This window comes from Rhinoderma darwinii, chromosome 5 (assembly GCF_050947455.1).
Source record: "Rhinoderma darwinii isolate aRhiDar2 chromosome 5, aRhiDar2.hap1, whole genome shotgun sequence".
Lineage (NCBI taxonomy): Eukaryota > Metazoa > Chordata > Amphibia > Anura > Rhinodermatidae > Rhinoderma > Rhinoderma darwinii.
The window spans coordinates 282506973-282530779 of record NC_134691.1 but is presented as its reverse complement, the minus strand read 5'-3'; the positions used below and the strand labels follow the sequence as shown (position 1 = coordinate 282530779).

The window sequence follows — 23807 nt, the reverse complement described above, 5'->3', positions numbered from 1 at the left end:
TATTTACAGTCGGAGGAGTGCAGGAGAGGGGATAACGACAATGAACTTTTGACAGCAGCGGCCAGCGAGGCATGAGTAGAATTCAATCAGTGAAATGCTTGTGACCGGTTCCCTTTGAGGAAACCCTACTGAAATTGAGAGGTTCCCCAAGTACACCATTAAGGACATGTCAGCCTCAAGCAACTTCTCTCAGGTTCTTTTTCCAGAGGCCACTGCATAGCAACAACCTGGGTCTGGCTTCAGTGATACAGCAATAATTCTATGCTCTATGGCGTTGAGGCGGTGCGACACATACAGATAAAAGGGCACTTCCGGTTTCTGGAATGTGATGTCATTACTCACTGTTTGAAGTTCTCCAGATGGACAGTCTCCCCTTGTCACAAGGGGTCTGCTCCACACATGCTTTCCCTCAGGGGTGACACTAACCCCTATAACTGTGTGATAATAATTAAAACAGCCATACACATTAAATAGCTTTCCCAGATGGCTGCTGTCAGAGCACTGCCTCCACCTCCGTTACTGGGAAAAGGGATTTGAACTTGTCTGCTTGACACTCAAGTAACCAGATTGTATTTATTCGCTCAGGTTTCCTCCATTTCAAATCACCAACAGGAAGCAGGTTATTATTATTTTTTTTAATCTAGATGGTATCGAGTCCCCTCTATACAGTGATGCCGATCATTCCAACATCCTCTACATCTTCTGAGACTGCCATTTACTGAAACCTTTCTGGCGGGAGGTCGAGGATAAACTGCAGTCTGTACAGTGCATTAAATTACAGCAATTTGCCTGCAACTTCTAACCAGTCCGTCAACAGGCTATAAAGTCTGTGCTTTGAAGTACAGTCTTTAGCATTCCGATTGTGGTGACCTATGGAGCATATTACTGTAGATAATGCAATTGCCTCATATACAGACCAGCTCCAAAATAGGATAAAATAAAATAAAAAATACATTTACTGAAACATCCAGGTGTCAAAATAAATAATTTATTCACAAATCTTGCCGCTAATAAAAAAAAAAAAAAAAAAAGAGAGAAGGATTTAAACTTACATATTGATAGAAAGGTACAAAGAAATAGATTAAAATGAAAATAACTTGCAACTCACCCGCTTATTAGCCATCCCCAATAAGAAAATCCCTTAGGAGCCAATGCATAACTAGGCCTAACATGCTAAACACATGCTGGATTTTTATACTGCCTTACAGACAAATACATTGTCCAAAGAACATACATCAATGGCTTCCTGCTATATTAACCTACACACGGTCCACCACTAACGCAGATTTCCATGAGTCAGTCAACACAGAAACCTCAAAACCAACATCATGCTCTCCGTTCTATATAAACAGTATAGAACTATATCCTCTTTACTGTCTGCTCCGGCCAACTGCTAAACTTTAGAACAGTAAAATGTGATCATGTCTACAGGTTCCACTTCTTACAGTTCATGTGGAAGTTTAAACTTAAACGGGTTGTCCAAAAAATGACATTTATGGCCTATCCAGAGGATAGGTGATATATGTCTGATCACTGGGGGCCCCACTGATCACTAAAATGGGGGTTTGAGCCCCCCTTCCTGCTCACTGCACAAAAGCAGTGAGGAGTTTTAATAGAGCAGTGATTTCACATGCACCCTGCCGCTATATTCAATGTCCAGGAGGCTGATGAAAACAGCGTACAATCGGGCAGTGAGGAGGGAGGGGGCTCAGAACCCCCGCTCTAGTGATCAGAAGTGGTCCAAGTCGTCCCCCCCAGCGTTCAGACATTTATCCCCTATACTTGTAGGTAGGGGATAAATGGCATTCGTGGGACAGCTCCTTTAACCATAAGGATTACTGTATCACTACACCACAATGGAGTATACCATTGTATACAAGCTGTCACTGACATATTCCGTAGAGACATGTCAAGTCATTACGAATGAAATGAAGGCACAGATGCAGTTTAAAGGCTACGTACACCTTTGAAAGAAAAAAAAAAAAAAAAAAGTATGTTTGATGCAACTTTAATTACTTTTTGCGATACCGCCGCTTTGTATACAGAACAGATGTATCGTGCGCTGAGAACGGAATCAGTCAGGTTCGTGGCACTGACTGGTTCAGCAGTATCCACCCGTTATTGATCACATCTAAGTTAGGAACTTGGATGTAGTCGGAAACAGCTCGATCTTGCGTGTCAGAGACCGATTCAGGTTTTAGCGCACGATACAGCTGTTCTGTATACAGGATACAAAGCAGCTGTACCTCAAAATGTTACATTTAACAAAAATTAGACAGTTGCACCAAACATACAGATTGGTATTTTTTTTTAAAATAAAAATGTCTAACAACCTTTTCACAAGGTGTACATGGCCTTTAACATCTTGAGACACCCTCAGTGTAGCAGCTCAAAAGCTGTCCCAAACAAAATAAGTGATTTAAAACGGGCCATCAGTTATAGAAAACCTCTGGTGTGTGTCAGTCATATCAGAAGTTATCATCGGGGGGTCCAGGTCTGAGACCCCCACCACAGTGCACTAGAATGAAGTAACTAAAGCGTTCAATAGAGCCCATAGCAGCTTTTGGCTCTGGTCAGCTTCTCCTGGCTTTACTCGGGACATCTGAAGATTAGATCCTATCCGCTCTCCCATGTAAATAATAGCCAACAGGAGCCAAACCTGCTATGTGGTCTATCCAGCACATTCGTTCTAGTGAACAGTGGGGGCTTCACCAATAACTTCCGACAAGTCTCTACGACATTTCTATTACTTGAGGAACACTAAATTATCACGGTGTTTATGAAGGATGCATTAAATAAATAGAGAATATACAGTGCCTTCAGACAACGCTATAAAATATAAATGTGTACACTTAAATATTTATAAATATAGATGTATGTTTTACATAATACAGCGTAGAACAACTCAAAAACTTACAAATATATAGATTTGTTCTACATTCAAACTTCTTAACCCGAAGGCCAGGATCAGTTTTTTATTTTTATTTAGCTACACACAGGAATGGACACAGAAAGAAAGGAGGTGCATCAGTCTTTTTTTCAAAAGAAATGAAAGGTTTAGATGAAAAAAAACAAAAAAACAAAACAAAAAAACGAAGACGAGTTAAAAACTGGATGTGTAATCATGGCCTAAAACGGATTTTTCAGGATTAGAAACACAACATGGCTTCTCTTTGCCAGAAACCGCACAACACTTGCCAATGGGTTATGTCTGGTATTGCAGCTGAGTTACAATACCAGACAACCTATGGACTGGTGTGGCAAGTTTTTCTAATCCTATACAAACCCCTATAAAAAGAGTATCTATCACGGAGATACAAGCCGAAATAATCCTGCAGCGTGCATCTCAGTGATTCGGAAGCTCCTGCGGAGAACAGAGGCCGGTGTCCGGCGCTAGAAGCTCGGGACACAATGGTACCCTGTATGCCAATGATGTCACCATAGTAAAGTTGCCATCAAATTTGTGTGCCCAAGTGCAGTGCCAAATACGATGGCACCTTTACAATGGTGCAGTTGTTAGCATGCAGGGTACGAACGTGTACCTTGAAGCTCTGAACACCGGCTTCTGTGACAGAGGAGCTCCTGCTAATAATTGAGGTGCGCGCACACACACACTGACTGATTATTGCAGCATGTACCCCCCCTTGACAGATTCTCTTTATAGAGGTGATGAATTTATGCTCCAGCAGAGAAGTAATGTATGGATAGCGGCACGGTTGTGGAGATTCCTACTCATGCAGGGGTTCAACATTAGTCAGGTTAACTTCCAATATCGATCTCAATGGAGTTGCCACAATATACGGTTCTTGTCTTCTGTGCTGTGATTTCCATTCACTTCTAAGTACAATCACAGCAGAAACCCACACGTGTGAAAATATCCTAATGTTGATCATTGCCGTGCGGCAGTGGTAAAATTTCATCTAAATTCATGAGAGGCTCTTCAACCGCAAAGCAAAGCGATCCTATACTGGCAGCACAGACCCTTATTAGCATTTACAATATGTACATTTAGAAGAGTTACTTCTGTTCAGTCCGTCAACGACAGCCAACAAACGCTTCATTGTATTTTGCAAGCGATTTCCTATTTATAGATTTACGCTTTGAATTGTCGTTCTTGAAAATGGGAGAAAGTAAAAACTCGGTATCTGTAAATGGATCGCCTCTTCGCAGCTTTCTAGAAAGGTAAAAGAAAATACATTGTGACTATTCCTATTCAAGGGGCTAGGATATTTGTCAGTGCAAAAAACAAACTTTAATGTGAGAAGGATAGTGAAACAGTAGACTATGGGGACGGACGGATGGACGGACGGAGACACACACTTGAAATAACGGAGAAAAGAAATATTCTGCCACCATTCATGAAGAGATGAGCCACGCGGTGTTAGTAGAAATACTGTGGGTACCAACATAGGAAAGGTAACTTTTCTACTCACTGGCTGAGATTCGGCTCTGCATAATTGACGGTCACTGTACATCTCCTCTTCCTCATGCAACTTCCCGAAATTTTCCTATTGTCATCATTGGAAAATGGGAAGGGATGTTTCTTCGACTCCGTACTGCCGGAACTTGAGGACAGATTTGTGACATCATAAAGGCTGATGCGTTGAGCTGCAGAAGTTCCCTCAGATTCATCTGAAATAGACAGTATAGATGATGGTCACAAGGCGGCCGCTCATCACAAAACAATACCAAATAAACAGCCTTAGGCTACATGGAAACGTTGTTTAATTTAATGCGGAAATTACTTGAATTCTCATTTACTTTACTGGTACGGTATTATTTGGCGAATTTGCCACTAGAACATCTATACGGTAAATTCGCACGTTATACGCTTTGTGTGCATGTGGCCTTAGGCTTCACTCACACCGACATATAAACTTTCCAAGCGAGCGCCGTATGACACGTACCAAAAGAGAGAGACCGGATCCCATCAAAGGAAATCAGGGTTTCTCATATAAAATAAAACTTAACCACTTAAAAACATTCCAATATAGTATTGCAATGGCTCAAATTTTCAGTGAATATTCTGGTCTTTGTCTCTCTAGTGCCACCTATAGGTAGATATCCTGTAAGTCAACGTCCAACCCATTAACCGTTCTTTCTACCAATGACGTATCTCCTGATACGTCCTTGCTACGAATGATGGTCACTCATAGTGGATTGTAGCTATAGCTGAAATCCAGGTCTTGTTTGAAAGCAAAGACTCTAGAGCAGGTTGAAGTCTAATAAACTTGGCACTTCCACCCGCGCTTCTAATGGCTATAACTCGTAGTGCTAAAAACCATATGAGCAGTATCTCATCTTATCACCCCTCTCTGCGCCCAACTCCACGACCCAGACGTTTACCAGCAGCCGGATTGAAGCGACAAATAAGTCGCACCTGCACCACACACAATCCTTAATAAAGTTCATACATTTCACACGGTTCCCATCCTGTCCGTACCCAATCTTTAGCATCAATTCTGCTGACCGCTTCTTTAGGGGTACCAGTTAGACCCTAGTCATAGCGATAACGATCATCACTAGAGAAGAACTTCTAATACAATTTTGATGGATAGAAAATATTTCAGTCAGTCAGAAACGACATCGCCATGAAAGACCATTTCCAACTAATTCCACATTTTAAAAAAAATAAAGTCCTACATTAAAGGGGTTTTCCAAGAACTACAATTTTTTTTATTAATAGTCTGCCCGCTTTATTTATCCATAAACAAAACCCCCAAAATACACGCAGGCACTGCGATAGCGCAGGTGCGAGCATGCGCATTAAACACTGTTCGTGTAGAAACGACACATGCTCAGACGCTGGTCTACCCTTTCCTCAGACGTCACCGTACATTGAGCAGGCTGGAAAAAGGAAACGTACGGGGCAGCGCTGGAAGTAAAGATTTCAAGACTAGAGACGCATCACGTGACCGGCGTTAGAATCGGGTGTTGGAAGAGGAAATCCAAAAACGTAAGTCTACGACAAATTATTATTTTTAGAAGTGTAGTGAAATAGAAAAGTAGTTTATAGGTTCTGGAAAACCCCTTTACATTTAGGGAATTGCGATTATTGATCACTGTTAGGCGGTGTTCACATGTTGTGGTCAATTTGTGCTTTTTGCCACGATTATTGCAGAATCGCAGCAAAACTGAGCGGTTTTGCTTCATTGTTTTTTAAATTGTGGCAAAAAATTTGATTTGACCATGTTATGTGAACACAGGCTTAGAGTTCGTATAGGGACATTGATTTGCTTGAAAAAATTGGTTGACGAATTCCTGTGGTTTTGGCATTTCTTTAACCCCTTCCCGCCGCAGCCATTTTTCTGATTTTCACCCCCACCTTCCAAAAGCCATAACTTTGTTTTCGTCAATATAGCCCTACAAGGGCTTGATTTTTGCGTGAGTTGTAGTTTTTTTTTTTTATTGTACCCTATAATGTTCTAGGAAGATAGGGAGTCTATACTTCAGGGATATGCATAGGGTGAAATCCATACATCTGCTAGGATACCCCATCTGAACTATAGTTTATGGCAGTATCCTAGGCGATAAAATTAATTTGATATTTCAAGTTAGCACGATTCGTGAAATCGTTACAGGCCTCGCCCCCATAGCAGGAGAGGAAAAAACAACAACACACAGCTTTATTAACAAGCAGACACGCTGCACAGCGCATCTACTGCAATGAATGCCGACAATGAACAGGAGCAGCAGTGAGGACGACTGCGGTTTGCTAACTGTGTAATACTGTGAGCCCAGAGATGGTTTGTTTTATACAAAGTCCCAGGCACCTTCTTAACTCATTCAGTTCCTGCTGCATTTAAAGGATTAAAGAAGCTATAGCCGCCCTATAGCTTCTTAAGCCTTGCACTGAATGGGTAAGGCCCCATGCCCACTTCCATTTTTTCCTTCAGAGTGCTAGACGTTTTTCAGACGGCTAGCACCCTGACCCATTCATTTCAATGCACACTTGTTTTTTTGACGGTCCCGTTGTTCCGTTCCGACAAAAGTAGAGCATGTCCTACTTTGGTCCGAGATTCCATGACCGTGATGCCCATACAAGTCTATGGGTCCATCAAAAAAACTGAAGGCACACGGAAGGCATCCGTGTGCGACGGAGCCGTTGCATGGCAACGGCCGGGCATAAGTACACGTAGAGAGAGATATTGCACTGCACTAATCAGCAGCCCCTTCTCTCAATCCAGCACTGATAGAGAGAAGAGGCTGCTGATCAGTGCTGGATAGTGATAGAAAGCAAAATAAGTTTATACGTACCCAGGCCGTTGTCTTGGTAACGCGTTCCTCTTTTGACAGGGATTTTTAAAGAAAACATTATCTATATTGTGAGCGCCGCACATGGTACTCAATTTCCAGCGGTAGGCACTGTCCAGGTTCTGAAAGCATTACTGCCGATCAGTGCAGCCTCTTCTCTCTATCAAGCACTGATCGTAACTCTTTCAGCACCCTGGACAGTGAATACCGCTGGACAGGGAGTACCATGCACAGAGCTTGGAAACGGAAACACGGAAGTGTACACGGAGTACACACGGGAACCACACGGATCTGTGAAAGACGGCCGAGAAAACGGTGATGGAAGTGTGCATGAGGCCTAACTGAAGTGGTTTTCATTATCTTCAGTTATGATAAAGCCATAGCAGAGAGCAGGGTCAGTGGAGGAGCTTCAGTGCTGGTGATAAACAATGCAGTGGGGGTTTACTCGTTCTGTGTAGCACTGCTGGTAATAAATCTAAGAGACTTGCCACAGAAATTATGTCCAAAGGGCAGTCATAAATCACATACAGACTTTGGGATAACAACCTTTCTACACCAGAAAAGTCACAAAAGGGCCCAAGTGTCACAATTTGCTGTCCAAATTGCGCCTTGCCTTTTTTTTTTTGCACCACCCACAATACTTTTGTAGAAAGGGGCGTGATCTCTGGGAAAGAGCGTGACCACTGCGGCCCAACAACCTTGTTACAATTAGCTTGACGGAAATTATAATAAGGACACGTTAAAGGGCCCATTACACCGCAGCTCATTGATCGGCGCTCGTTTGCTCCTGCCACAAGGAAATATATATGGCGATGAGCAGTCGTTACTCCGATCGCTTGTCCTCATACATCATCATCATGTCGGCAGCACGTCTCCCTGTTGACACAGGAGATGTTCAGTCGACAACGATAATATTATTTTTTTTTTTTTTTTAAACAATACGGTCAGCAGATGAATGTGTATTTGCTCGTTCATCTGCTGATCGCTGCCCTGTTCTATGAACGCTGAGGGCCTTATGCGTGTATGTCTGGATCTTTCCAGGCGTACACGCCAACTGTAGGGAAACTGTGGGACCTTATGTATATTTTGCCTGAGGTCTCACTGTTCTCCTGCTGCTCATATATGCACCACACCATATATACCCTGTCTTGACATATTTTTTTTCAGTTCAACAAAAATCTGAAAAGCGAGATTCAAATCGAAAATCGTCCATAGTGTTGAAAAAAAACCAAAAAAATAGATTCTATTTTTTGGCAAAATCGCCCAGCCCTAATAAAATATATATATTTTTTTTCTTTTCACTTCATGTGGTGAAACCTAGTACTGAACTCTTGATATTAGTAATTTTTCTTTATTAAGGTTAAGTTTTGTATCGATGGTCCTGTGAATTTTCTTTACATTTTACCCGCAATAGGTTTTGTATAGGACGTTCTGAGGGCTGATGGTTCAGTTCTGTTTTAAAAAGAGTATAATGGCAAGCAGCAAACTTAATTATGTATTTTTAATCTGTTCCTAAGAAAAAAAAAAAAAAAAGCCTAAGAGTTGTACAACGTGCTACGGGTCACCATTTTTTTAATGCAAATTATTGCCGAAAAACGTACGCCAGCCATAAGGTTCCAAGAGAAAAAGGCCTCCAACATGCCTAGCGAGTTACACCAAATATATCCCGCCACATGCACCATTTTTACTGACCCGAGTGATGAATCTTCCCCAATATCTCACTAAAATTAGAGCGCAGTTAATGCTCAGTTACATGAGACCTATCACTTCACGATCATTTAAGGAATGATAACATTTACAACAGATCTGGTCAGCCCCAAAGAACAACCGCAGGAGTCTGTAAATGTATATAATGAAATGATACAAAATATAATAAACTAATAAGAGCTTACATTTAGTCCTGGCTTTAGAACGAACCGGATTACCCTGCACAGTATTGACATCGGTGCTTAGATTGGCGTTTTCTTCTTGCTTTATGCATTTCGGTAACGGGACGTTTTCTTTGCTTCCTTTATTGATCTCTTCTGAGGCAGCGGGTTTGGGGTCGGTCTCCACTGAAGCTTTTACTCCACTTCTTGTATTTCTCTTTCCTATGGTGACGTCAGTAAATATTTAAAGTTGACAATACTTAACGGCTTTACATTATGCATCTTCATCTCAGCACAACTAATCTAACAAACTACACAAGTCTACTACTTTTGCAGTCTTAGTCAAATTTATTGCACAAAATTATTTTGCACTTATTAATATGGGAAATTTAAAATGAATCTCTTCCACCTGTTTATGGCAGGTAAAGAAGGGAACACAAAAGGACTTCTATGTAAAGGGTATTCCTGGCTACGAGGGCGATAGAGTCTCCCACCAGAAGTTAAAAGCAGCTTGGAAAGCGTGTGGTTTGGGTGGCAAGACAACCAATGCCAGAAGAATCTGCTTTGAAGTGGCTTCTGGCGTTGTATGGCTGCTTGGGCACTCACCTACCATCACCTGTAACTCTCTGGCAGGAGATGCCGTAGTTCTCAGCTGGAACTACCATTTCACAAGCGGTAAGTCGTACACCATAGACTTATGGTGCCATATGCGGGACGGGGGAGATTAGTGCCCTGTATCTTTCATTATTCCATATGGAAATTCTTCAGTGAATAAGATTGAGCGTTATGAGAAGCTATAAACTGGTAGGGTCCATGAAAAGAGATCACAAACGGCTACTAGAATGAAGGGATCCTCATGCACAATACAGCCTCACTCATTCCCATGGATAAAGCGGTTCATATGATCTGGCTAAAAGCCAAAAGATGCTAAGAAGACCACCATTAGTCTCTGAATTCCACCAACTGGTGGGCACTTTAGCAGAAACCCTCTCCGATGACATCTTCTGATGCAGCTTGATGACCAGTCATAACAGGTCTACAGGAAAGCAGTCACTTTATTCTGTATTTCACATGCAGTAAGTTTCTATTTAAAGGGCTACTCCCATCTTAGACATTATGGCATATCAACAGAGTGGGAATCCCGCAAACCCCATTTGCAGATGTACAGTAAACATTGTCCACTGCTTTGAAGGCTATGGAATGTACGGATTTCCCCAATGTGGAAAAAATAAAACACATAAAAATAATAATTATTTGCCATACCATCAAATAATATTGTAATATAACATGAGGGGGGGGGGGGGGGGGGGATACATAAACGGCGATTTAAATAAAAACACACCTGGTTTAGCCGACTCATTGCTTTTATTTTCAGCCTTCTCCGTATATTGCTGTAGCAAATCCTTGTTTCTTTTGGACCTCGGTCTTAAAGGCAGTGAGGAAGTATTTTGCTCTTTTGCTTTAGTGGGCACATACAAGCTGTCATCTAGCTCCTCATCACTGGTAATGCTGCTGCTATTAATGAACCGCTCAACGGCGGTCTCTTCGTTCCCTTCAAGGTCACTGCATAGCTTCGTTTGCTTAAATGGCGTGACATGTACGCTTTCCTCAAAGACAAAATCATAAGCATCGCCTGAATTTAAAGAGTCGTTCATTTTATCTTTGGACACCACCGGCTTGCTCGCGCCCCTCTCTCTACTCTTTGATCTAGCCTTTGGTTTTGAATTTTCCCAAGGCTTTTTTAGCTGGGCAGATGTTTGGCCATCTGCTCTACCTCTCCGTACTTTTTCCCTTACAGGGCGAGACTCTGTTTTGCCTTTAAGAGACGGCTTTGGTTTGGGTTCAGGCGTTGAACTTGATATCTGAGAATTGCTTGTAAATGGAATAAATTCTTCTTTTGCTGGGCTCTCTTTAGGGTCCGGATCCATTACTTCATCGTGACTACTTTTATTGAAGCATTCTTCAGCGGGAACGATTATTTCGGCTTCAGAAAAATCCCACATAGAATTTAAGTTCTGATCTTCCCCCAGTAACTTGAGAGATTCCTCTGTACAAACATTTAAGCTAGAGGCACGGCGTCTTATAGATACGTTTCTAAAAAAACTATTATCGCTTTCAGCCTCAACGTCGGGTTTCTCATCAGACTTGGGTTGTCTTGAGCTAGATGTCCGTCCTGGTAATTAAAGAAAATTAACAATAAAATTGTTGATAATGAGGGCCTGGAAAAGTATCCCCTTACTGCAACAGAAAACCCCATATTACAGCATTTGTTGAAACCCCTCCAATATAAACAGTGAAAACACAGGATGGCCCCTTAAATGGATATTCTTGTATTTACAAGATTGACTAGAAGTCCAAAAGGAGGAAAGCCGTGTCTGATACACTTGGCACTTCTCTGCCTGCCATCAGTAAATGGAAACTTTTCTGTTGGACTCCGGAAGTCTTTGGGTCCCGATTTCCCAGGCCACATGATGTTTCCTCCAGGAGTTTGTACACCGGGAGAGCTGTCAATCACTAGGAGGGTGGGGAGAGGTTAGAATAGAACATGTTAAGGCGGTTTCTGACCTTTAGATAACCGGGTTCTTGTAGCTATTTTCTCAGAGGATTGTTCTTGGCGACAACTTCTGCCAGTACTCGACCGGTTCTCGAACACATGGCTAAAATGCCTCGGTGCATCGGAGGCAGGTTCACACGTCGGTACTCTGATTGATGGGACACAGTAAAAGCAATTACAAAAACAAAAGAAGAAGTTCAAAAGAAAACCTGTAAAAGGGTTGTCTCATCACTAGGATGTCACCAACGTCCGATTACAGGTAGCCTGTCGTATTAAAAAAAAATGAGCATAGTAAACAGCAGTTGAAGTGACACGGCACCATCACTGCTGCCAGATCATTCTAGCAATCGGTAGGGTTCACAGTGCTGATCAGACATCTACATCGCTGGTTCTCTTCATAAGTTAGGATGTCGGAAGAGTGGGACTTTGCTTAAGGGGATGGGACTTTGCCTTAATGCTCTAGAGACCATCAGAGGGAAGGCCGATGCTGCTACAAGCTGCCGCTCAGTCCGAGAGAAATTAACCTAAGCCCTGTCCCTTTCCCCAAATTTATTGATGGGGCAAAACAAGTCAGACCTGAATCGGCTGACCACACCAATTCCCCCACTGAAAAGCACACAGTATGTGAGCAAGACTAAATTAACATACAAGTGGTGCTGAAGACATCTGGTCCTTTTAAAAAAAATGTAAATAAAATAAACTTACAAAGGTTTAGCAAAAGAAGGAGGGGCAGTACGCTTGGCCTCTGTGGATGCTGGAGTACTGGTCAGGCTCTAAAATGCACAAAAAGGGATTACGTTTATTATAATCTTTTTTAAACGGTTTTCGGTATAGAAATATTTTTAGAACGTAAGAACTAAAGGGGTTTTCCAGAACTTTGATAATAATGACCTATACTTCGGATAGGTCAAACATTAGATGGGCTGCAGTCCGGTGAGCGCTGTGGCCTCTTCATTCGGCAGTGGCTGTGCCGAGTACTGCAGCTTAGGCCCATTAACCTGAATCGGACTGAGCTGCAAAGAACTGCAGTACCAGGCACAACCACATGTATAGAGCGGTGTCTGGTAAGCAATGAAGAGGCCACAGCCCCTTCAAATTAGCTTATCATGGGGGAGCCAGGAGTCGACCCCCACCAATCTGAGGTTAATAACCTATTCTAAGGATACGTCATCCATATCAAACCCCTTTAAATATCATCTGAAAATTATCACAAGTGTTTATAACATAAGCTTAATTAAAAGGGGTATTCCCATATTAAGCATTTATGACATTCACAGGAGCCATGGAAGAGCCGAGATGGCAGCAAACATTGAAGTGTTCGTTGATTCCCAGTTGCCGCATCCTCCGAATGGGGATCAGCGGACCCACATTCTCCTGTGTATATTCCATAAATGCCATGCCTAAGATGGAAATACCCCTTTAAAACACCGATTCTGAATTCTCTCTTTACTTGCAAAAGAAAAAAGGAATCCAGCACAAAGGTCCGGCTTAGGCTATGTTTGCAGTGTACGTTCAGCATTGGCATCGGGAAAGCTCCAGATGCATGCGCTGAATGTATTCATAGGGCCCTATAGATCTGACAATCAGTACACCTTTCTTCCTAAATGTATATGAAAGCGTAGTCTGCTTCACTTTCCTTTACAGTGACCAACTGCAGAAAATTTTTTTTTTTTAACATTTATAATAGGAGCCTATGGTCGATGTATGACACTATATGCCTATACTATAGCATTGGTCAGATGCTTAAGTCGGAGGTATAGGTCAGTAGCGTTTCCAACATATACCTCAGTCATATACTGAACAGAGCCTTAGATACTAGAGAATACTCACTCCATCACTGGAACACAAGGCATGTGCAGGGCCAAGTAGATTGGCTGTCTCTAGCAAATTGTTAGTCACTTTGGCAATTATATCCTTTAAGACTGCCAATTTTGTCTATAAAAAAATAAAAATAAAAAAAAGGTTAAAATCATTATTAATGTACGATCATATAGTTCATGTTTGGCTAGTTCGTCCCTTTGTTGTAAATGTACATCACTGCAGTTGGAGTATTTCCTATATAAACTGGCTCCGGACACCAAGTGCTGTTAGAGCGAGCAAAGGCTTGAGCTGCGGACTGGTAGAGGATAGCGGCGATCTTTGGTAAGTTAAAGTTGGGGGACAAGTAAAACCTTGTCTTAGGCCTCATGCACACGACCATAATTGTGTGCACGGTCAACGATTACAGCTCGAGGAGTGTCATCCGTAACCTCAGACCGTGCACACACAAGAGTGCATTGAGTTTAATAAGCCTGGGCCGCAAACAGTCTGTAAAATCACACGTCCTATTATTTTTGCGGTCCGTGGAAACTACAGTCGTGTGCATTGGCCCACAGGATATGTGCCCTATACGATCTGCAATTGCAGCTTAGCAACTGCGGATAGTATGCGGACGCAAACGCCCCATGCACACAACCATTCCTTAAGCTGAATGCTCGGTTCCTGCCAGGAGTAACTTTTTCATTTATCCTTATTGAGATATTTTTATTACAAACTGGACGGCGGACTGCTGCATGTGGAGAACCGTGGTCTCAGCTCTTAAAAGGCTGGAGCTTTGATCACTAAATTAGGGCATTTTTTATTTATAAATATTTAAGGGTCCTTTTACACTAGCCAATTTTGGCCTTAACAACGAGCGCCGATCCACGAGATCGCTCGATCTGCGCTCGTTTGCTCCTTTCACAATGAGCAGTAATAAACAGGGATGAGTCATAGTTACTACGATTGCTCGTCCCCATGCATTACCATCATGTCGGCAGCGGCAGACAACGATATTTTCTGCTATATAAACGATACAATCAGCCGATGAGGAGCGTTTGCTCCTTTATCCACAAGACCTCTGACGTATATATTAATATTGTATTCACTTATTAAATGCATAGCTTGTTGCATATTTACTTTCAAAGAAATTTAAAAAAGATTAAAGGCCCCTTTTTATAAAAAATAAAAACCCAAAAAACAGTGATATCTAGGTTGTTTTAGTGGCCATAGAAAATCAGTTATGACCTCTCAGGCATCTTCATGCTGCTTCTCCAAGGCCCTTAGTTAAAATGTCCAAATCTCTGCTGAATATGCTCAGTTGTGAAGTTCCTCTTAAAGAGGCTCTGTCACTAGATTTTGCAGCCCCTATCTGCTATTGCAGCAGATAGGCGCTGCAATGTAGATTACAGTAAAGTTTTTATTTTTTTAAAACGAGCATTTTTGGCCAAGTTATGACCATTTTTGTATTTATGCAAATGAGGCTTGCAAAAGTCCAACTGGGCGTGTTGAAAAGTAAAAGTCCAACTGGGCGTGTATTATGAGCGTACATCGGGGCGTTTTTACTTCTTTTACTAGCTGGGCGTTCTGACGAGAAGTATCATCCACTTCTCTTCAGAACGCCCAGCTTCTGGCAGTGCAGACACAGCGTGTTCTCGAGAGATCACGCTGTGACGTCACTTACTTCCTGCCCCAGGTCCTGCATCGTGTCGGCCACATCGGCACCAGAGGCTACAGTTGATTCTGCAGCAGCATCAGCGTTTGCAGGTAAGTAGCTACATCGACTTACCTGCAAACGCCGATGCTGCTGCAGAATCATCTGTAGCCTCTGGTGCCGATGTGTCCTCGCTCGTCCGACACGATGCAGGACCTGAGTGACGTCACAGCGTGATCTCTCGAGAGCACGCTGTGTGTCTGCACTGCCAGAAGATGGGCGTTCTGAAGAGAAGTGGATGATACTTCTCGTCAGAACACCCAGCTAGTAAAAGTAGTAAAAACGCCCCGATGTACGCACATAATATACGCCCAGTTGGACTTTTGCAAGCCTCATTTGCATAAATACAAAAATGGTCATAACTTGGCCAAAAATGCTCGTTTTTTTAAAAATAAAAACGTTACTGTAATCTACATTGCAGCGCCGATCTGTTGCAATAGCAGATAGGGGTTGCAAAATCTGGTGACAGAGCCTCTTTAAGTTCACTCCTGAGCGCAAGGCAGTTTTACCACTTTTGTGGGCCCAGAGCAAAAGTTTCATGTGTGGCCCCCCTCCTGTACAGACTGGATCGTGAAGGTTTAACATTCTTTGTGCTCAGTGATCATGGCCTCCTGAAAAACTCTCCCTGACAACCAGGAACACTACAGTATGTTAAGTGGCGCTGCAGCGACCTGCACAGCGTTAAAAAGAACTACAAGAGGGGGAGCGGCCAGACCCCCACAGTGGGAAGACAGACAACCAATGAGAGTGAAGGATGCAAGTGCTAACAGGGGACTGTTACTCGCCCCGCTGTCTTTGGGTGTCCGCCCCCAAACCCTCAGACCACCCTCGTTTAATTGTGTTTGAATCCAGAGGACGCAAACACAGACAGAAAGGGTGCCGCCGACAGGGGGCTAATGCAGGTGCACCTTTTTCTGAATGGTTAAAGAGGCCCTGATTGGGCGCGCCTGTAGTCATGTTAGAGCTGATAGAGAGGACAGGAAGACACTATCATAGCAAGTACTTAATATAGGAGACTATTTTTAAACGTATATATTTTATTCCCATTCAAACTTGCACCTGATTTCCCGGACACATACAGCTGTATATTAGATCAGTGCACACTGTTTTCTTACATTACCAACCACACATACATTTATATACAGCGAGCGGACAACCAGGCTTATTACACGAGACATTTATCAAGGAGTCAGGCCCCATGCACACGATCGGATTTTTGTCCACCCGTAAATACGGGTCCGGTGTCACCCGTATTTACGGGCACGTTTTCGCTGCAAAATTACACTGCAGTAATCGGCAGCCCTTCTCTCTATCAGTGCAGGATAGAGAGAAGGGACAGCCCTTTCCGTAATAAAAGTAAAAGAAATTCATACTTACCCGGCCGTTGTCTTGGTGACGCGTCCCTCTCGACATCCAGCACGACCTCCCTGGATAACGCGGCAGTCCATGTGACCGCTGCAGCCAGTGATTGGCTGCAGCGGTCACATGGGCTGTAACATCATCCCAGGAGGCCGGACTGGAGGAAGAAGCAGGGAGTTCTGGGTAAGTATGAACGTCTTTTTTTTTTTTTTTACAGCTTTATCTATATTGTGATCGGTAGTTTCTGTCCAGGGTGCTGAAACAGTTACTGCCGATCGTTTAACTCTTTCAGCACCCTGGACAGTGACTATTTACTGACGTCGCCTAGCAACGCTCCCGTAATTACGGGTGCCCCCTAGACTTGTATGGGCTGCCCGTGCCGTAATTACGGCCCGAAATAGGACATGTTCTATATTTTTCAACGACACGAGCACCTTCCCATAAGCATACGGGGAGGTACCCGTGGCCAATAGAAGTCTATGGGCCCGTAATTACGGGAGTTTTTCCGGTCGTGTGCATGGGGCCTCAGACTGTGGAAAAACACGAGTCAAGAGTAGGAAGTTTGGCTTACTGACTCCACAGCGGCTATGCATTACAGCCATTGCCCCGCTCCTGACTGTAACAGCGGCTGCATGATCGGCATGATACGCTCACGTAGTCATGCCAATTTTTCCAGCTGTATGACATTTTTTGTAAAAGGCTGACAATACTATAAAACAACACTTACCTGGTCCACAGCTTAACTTTTTAAAATAAATTAGGGATCATCTCAAAGCATGACTGCTGCAGCCAATCACTGGCCACAGCTGTGACGTCAATGAGGACGAACCGGATCACGTGTAGCGATCACGTGTCTCCGGTGGGGCCAGGTAAACAAAGACTGGAGGGGAACAGGGAAGCGTCAGAGGATTGGTATGGTATTACCCCTTTTGTTCATTTAAAGAATCTTCAGCCATTTATAAAAAATAAATCATAGTGCTTGAGAACCCCTTTACTCCATCAGTAGATGTTTGAACTGTAACAAGAAATTGAGGTACCTGGGGAACCTCACCGACAAGCAATGCAGTCCTAAACTGTACACCATACAATGACAGAAGAGAAGATGAAACCACTACTCACCTCAGATGAATTGTTCTCTCCCTGCATGTTCAGCTTTCTCCTTAAAATAAAGATCTCAAACATCAGCCTCTGGTGCTCCCCCTTTAAATGAAGAATAAGATCCTGTGCCTGCCTAGTCTTACATTTTTCAGCGTCCAGAGCTAACGCGAGGGCTTTATTGTTAGCTTGGAAATTCTTCACCGTTACAGAGCTGTTGCCTGAGTGGAAGAAATAAAAATAAAAAAAAAACACTTACATTCACAATGTGACCCCCTACCCCTGCTGGAAGGTAAAGAACTTACTGATTATGTTGACTTTGGTTGCTAACGCCTTATGGACTGTGGCCACCTTTGCCAGCTTTTTTGTTCTCTTCTCTTTCATCCGCTCCTTTATGTCTTCCAGGCTGTCCTGAAAGCTCTTCTTCACACACCTTTCTTTAGCCATCTTTTCAGAGGCTCCGTACACTGCAACATCAGAATAGAAAACGCATTAAAGGGAACGGGTCTTCAGAAAATAACCTATGCTTTAAATCGTTTTGTTTTTTTCTAAAAAAAAACAAACAAAAATCCTGAAATCTTGTAGTTTTCACTCTGGCCACTGAGCCTCACAATAGACTGACACTTCCTGTTCTGTAGAGATCACTTCTTAGCAGTCATCTCATTATCATCACAGGCAGGATTACAGTGACCGGTAACACCTCTATGTAGATAACACAGGAACCACTATTGAGAACAGGTGATGGACGCAGCACCCCTCCTCCCCCTCCCTGCACAATGACCTCTGCACAGGTCACAGAGCATGCCTAGAAAACTCTCCCACAGAAGTAAATCGGTCTGTTCCTATTCACAGGTTCCTATGGTTGCTGTAATGCATATGCGTAACTGTATTTAAAAAACAATATTGAGGCAGATTATTTCAATTGAGCCAGAATTCTGGAGAATTCCATAGGATATGTCATAAATGTCAGATAGATGCAGGTCCCACCTCTATCTCTAGAACGGGGCCCCCTAACCCCAGTTCTAGCTTTTGGTGCTCACGCTGACTCCCGGCCACTTCCTGATTACATGGTCGGGAGTTATAGAAATAGAATAACTCGCACCTAACTGGCATTGTGGGGCAACAATGGGCTGACAGCGGTAGCCCCATCCTGTCAAGTTCCTGAGATGCCATGGTCTGTGTTGACCATGGCATCTAATAGTTTAAAGGGCCAGGAGCAGAGGTTTCTCAGATCCCGGCCATTTCAGAGGGAGCCCGGATGTCAATCACTGCCAAATCCACCGATTTTTCTTCTGTAGTTACTGGTTCCAGTGGTTTACGGCACAAGACTGGTGAGGCCAGTGATTGGCTGCAGCGATAACGTATACAGGCACATCATCGCTGCATCTATGTCAACAAACAGCGACGGGGAAGACCCAGAGTGGCTGTGCTGGAACGCCAGGGTATCTGTCAAGTGATTAATGTTTTGTTTTTTTATTGCATTACTGCATTTTCCCCTGCAGCCAGATTTTTTACGAACACAAAAAAAAACAAAAAACAAACGTTTAGAAACCATAAACATAAATGGTAAACGTTTAACAAACTTCTGACATGTCATAGTGACATGTCAGAAGTTTGGATTGGTGGGGGTCCGAGCACTGAGACCCCCACCAATCACTAGAACGAAGCAGCTGAAGTGATCGTGGGAGCGCTCAGCCGCTTCGTGTCTGTTTGGCTTTTACATGTCAGAAATTGAGATTGGGGGTGGTCCGAGCACGGAGACCCCCACCAATCGCTAAAACAAATTGGCAGAATGGCTTGTTTGAGCGCTCAGCTGCTTCTATTCGGCCCATACTCTGATACATATCGGTTTTCCAGAAAAAGCAGAATAGAAACGAAGCGGCTGAGCGCTCACATGAGCACTTCTGCAGCTTTGTTTTAGCGATTGGTGGGGGTACCAGTGCTCAGAGCCCCACCAATCAAAACTTCTGACATGTCACTATGACATGTCAGAAGTTTGTAGTTACCCTTTAAAGACCTCCATTGGAAACAACTTTCCATGTCTACATTCCGCACAACACAAAGAAAAAAAAAAAAGACAATTTTAGGCTCCGTTCACATCTGTGCTGGAGTCTCCGTTAGGGACCTCCATCACAGATCCAACAGTCTGCCAGAGATCTGCTGCGCTATGGTCTCCGGTAAAATGACGGACACCCCAACGGAACCTACTAAAGTGAACGGCTTCCATCGGCGGTGTCCGTCGTGCAGGGAAACCGTTGCTTCCGTTATTTCCTTGTTCTGCTCCTCTGACGGAGCAGAACAGAATAGCCCAATGCAGGTGTGAACATAGCCTTAGATCGATACGAAAGTCCTTACATCCGTGGGTCATCCGTTTTTCTCTTCTGCAAGCACTCCCTAGTTTCACTTTAATTTTTTTTCTACATTTGTTTACCAACCGGTCCACAAAAAACAGCCAACACACAGACGAGAAACACGTTCGCATGAAGAACGTCTTAATCCAGGACCAGTGGCGTAACTACCGCGGTAGCAGCAGTAGCGGCTGCTACGGGGCCCGGGGCTTGAGGGGGCCCGGTGGCGCCGCTAGCAGCCGTTATGGCTACTACAGCGGTAGCGTCGCTACTGTGGGGCCCGCGACGCCGAGCCTTACACAGGCCATCTCATGCCTGTAGGTGTCGCTAGCACCGGAGGGGGCCCCAGTGCTAGCGGCAGCCAAATACATGAATGGCCGGGCATGTTCCGTGCCTGACCATCCAGTGCCTTACAATGACACTGATTGGCTAGCGGCGCGATGACATCATCGCGCCGCTTCCATGCTTGGAAGGTGCTGATTGGCGGGGCAAGTCATTCTGCCCCGCCAATCAGCGTCATTGGAGGACGCTCGTTCAACTCCTGCAGACATGCTCAGAAGAGAGCATGTCTGCATCGCCAGTGAACAGCGTGGGAACCGGAGAATGTGAGTATGTCAAGTTTTTGTTTTTTTTCCCCTCATAAAAATGTGAATGGCATTATCTATGGGGGGGGGGGGGGGGGGTCATCTTTATGTGGGCTATTATATATAGGGGGTCTATATGTGGGGCAGTAGCTACAGGGGGGGTCTATATGTGGGGGTGTGGGCCATTATATACAGGGGGCTCTATATGTGGGCCATTATATACAGGGGGGTCTATATGTGGGGGTGTGGGCCACTATATACAGGGGGCTCTATATGTGGGCCATTATATACAGGGGGGTCTATATGTGGGGGTGTGGGCCACTATATACAGGGGGCTCTATATGTGGGCCATTATATACAGGGGGCTCTATATGTGGGCCACTATATACAGGGGGGGTCCATATGTGGGCCACTATATACAGGGGGGTCTATATGTGGGCCACTATATACAGGGGGGTCTATATGTGGGACACTATATACAGGGGTGGGTTACCTGTGGGGCACTAGCAACAGGGTGGCTATATGTAGTGCACAGTCTACAGGGGTGGGCTATATGTGGGACACTATATACAGGGGGAGCTATATGTGAGACACTATATACAGAGGTGGGCTATACGTGGAGCACTAACTATAGGGGAAGCTATATGTAGGGCAGCACGGTGGCTCAGTGGTTAGCACTATTGCCTTGCAGCTCTGGAGTCCATATGTGGGCACTATCTACAGGGGCTTCTATGTAGGTCACTATCTACAGGGGACATGTTGTGTGTTTGTGACAGTTATATTTAGATGTGTTGAGAATTTTAACTTTGTTTATAGGTGCAGAAATGTTTTAAAAGTGAGAAGCTGAAGACATCTAAACGGAAAACTGCAGAAATGGGTCATGGCCGGGAGAAATCCATCATAGATGTCTGAACCGGAGGGAGAAGAAAAGAACTAGAATCTGAGACGTCACCGGTGAGTCACTTAATGTAAATGTTTATTCTGCCTCTAATCAGTATTGTAGTCACTGTATGATCTGCAGCGAGATGATGGTGATAGGATTTTTTTTGTGAAACCGCATCTCCCAGCATATCCTTACCATTGTTCCGGCCATGCTGGGAGCTGTAGTTTTACGCCGTACAAACTTATACGCAGTGGCGTAACTACCGCTATAGCAGCCGTAGCGACTTCTACAGGGCCTGCAGCATGAGGGGGCCCGTGCCACCCGCCGGCACGGCCCCCTCCCATGGCCGCAGGCTCCGCTAGCAGCCGCTATGGCTGCTACAGCGCGACGCCACTGAAGGGGTTGTTCCTACATAAGACATGTATCCCCTATCCACAGGATAGGGGATACATGTGTGATCGCTGGCAGCGATGAGGAGAACGGGGGACCGAAAGTCCCCCCTAAGTTCTCCATGACAAACCTCGGACTTCCGGGGTCTGTGTCGGCAGCTCCGTAGAAATGAATGGAGCGCCGGTCGCGCTTGTGCGCATGCGTGACCAGCGCTCCTTTCATTTTTATTGAACTGCGCAGACGCCGGAAGTCCGAGGTTAGTCATGGAGAACTTCGGGGGACTTTCGGTCCCCCGTTCTCCTTATCGCTGCCAGTGATCACACATGTATCCCCTATCCTGTGGATAGGGGATGCATGTCTTTTGTAGGACAAACTATAGGACGTTTTTTTTTGGGGGGGGGGGGCTATATAGCGTTATCTACAGGGGGGGCTGTATGGCGTTATCTACAGGGGGGCTGTATGGCGTTATCTACAGGGGGGCTGTATGGCGTTATCTACAGGGGGGCTGTATGGCGTTATCTACAGAGGGAGTCTGTATGGCGTTATCTACAGGGGGGCTGTATGGCGTTATCTGCAGGGGCTGTGTATGGTGCTATCTATAGGGGGGCGCTGTGTGGTGGAATCTATAGGGAGGCACTATCTACAAGGGGGGGGGGGGGGTTGTGTGATACCCAGCAGAGGGGGGGGGCCCCAGTCAAAAGTTTGCTATGGGGCCCAGTCTTTCCTAGTTACGCCCCTGTCCAGGACACTCGTTTAGCATGGAGTTGGATAGTCAGGAGCTGCATGTGCCACCCTGAACATAGACAATACATACATTTACACCAGTGCCTCACCAGCTGTTGTGAAACTACAACTCCCAGCATGCCCTGCAAGCCGCGGACCGTCATGGTATGCTGGGAATTGTAGTTTCATAACAGCTGATGGGAAAACTACCGCTTCAAACTGTATCAGACATCATTTCTAGTCGTGTTTCTTCAGCCACATTCGGCTGTCAGGTCAACCACTGGAACAGGATGCAGATACTACGATCCCACAGCCAAACAGATACTACGATACCATAGCCAAGCAGCGCCTGCCTCAGACACACAGAACTCTCCTCAGTCAGACTGTGAATGTTACCTGCAGGTCGACGGTGTAATATCGCAGTGATTATAATTCCAGCGATCCTGCTCGGCCGGGCGGAAGACACACAAGACTCAGAAACCAGTAATAATAGACGTCATTTCAAACGTTTTCGCCGCGCACCGTGATTCGCTGAATAACTTATCCCACGTGATGTGAGCTGTTCAGACCATTTGAACCGGAAGTTGTTATTGCGGATATATCCTGGTGACATATTTGTTGTGGGCAAATTACCAGGACTGTCCGTTTGTCTTCCTTTATAACCGTTTGCAATTTGAATTCTGATTTTTAACAACGCTTGTTAATAAAGTCAATATACAAGTTACATGTACAATATTCTGGTGTGTAATTGAGAATCAAATTTGCGCTAAGTAAGGGTAGGAATAAGTAACCACCACACCACTAGATGGCGCTGGACTATTTCAAGTATATGTTTTATCTATAAACTGTATTTTGGATAGGCTCTGATGTTTTTCAGAATTATTCTGTCTGTGCTGTAATTTTTTTTATGGAAAGTGAAGAGAAATATGTCTGTTGATGTCCCTAATGTTTTTAATGATGATAAATTATTCATCTTCAGTTAGCCTATACTTGCTGTAGCATGCTTTGCCATCATGGCCAGAGCGTTGCCGACGGCCAGAGATTCTGCTCCTAGAGGGAGCCCCTGACGTCCTTGTCCATACATGGACAGAGACGTCAGGGGCTCCTCCTGGACCGGATTCCCTGACCGGAGCTTTGCCGACGCTCTTGCCTGGGATTCCGCTCCTAGAGGGAGCCCCTGTCTAGGAGCGGAATTCCCCCTAAGGGGGGGCACTATCTACAGGGGTGGGTGTGGCACT

General features: G+C 44.4%; 1 protein-coding gene across 1 annotated transcript; it reads right to left on the bottom strand.

The window, feature by feature from the left end:
• Window positions 1–3843: 3843 nt before the first annotated feature.
• Window positions 3844–23110, bottom strand: SGO1 (shugoshin 1). Its single transcript, XM_075828615.1, has 10 exons — window positions 22966–23110; window positions 17947–18108; window positions 17666–17862; window positions 13507–13611; window positions 12382–12449; window positions 11688–11824; window positions 10465–11295; window positions 9147–9344; window positions 4434–4632; window positions 3844–4174 (listed from the first exon to the last, which is right to left on the bottom strand). Exons 2-10 carry the CDS (start codon window positions 18086–18088, stop codon window positions 4036–4038), a joined length of 2016 nt encoding a protein of 671 aa, XP_075684730.1. The 5' UTR covers window positions 18089–18108; window positions 22966–23110; the 3' UTR covers window positions 3844–4035.
• Window positions 23111–23807: the final 697 nt, after the last annotated feature.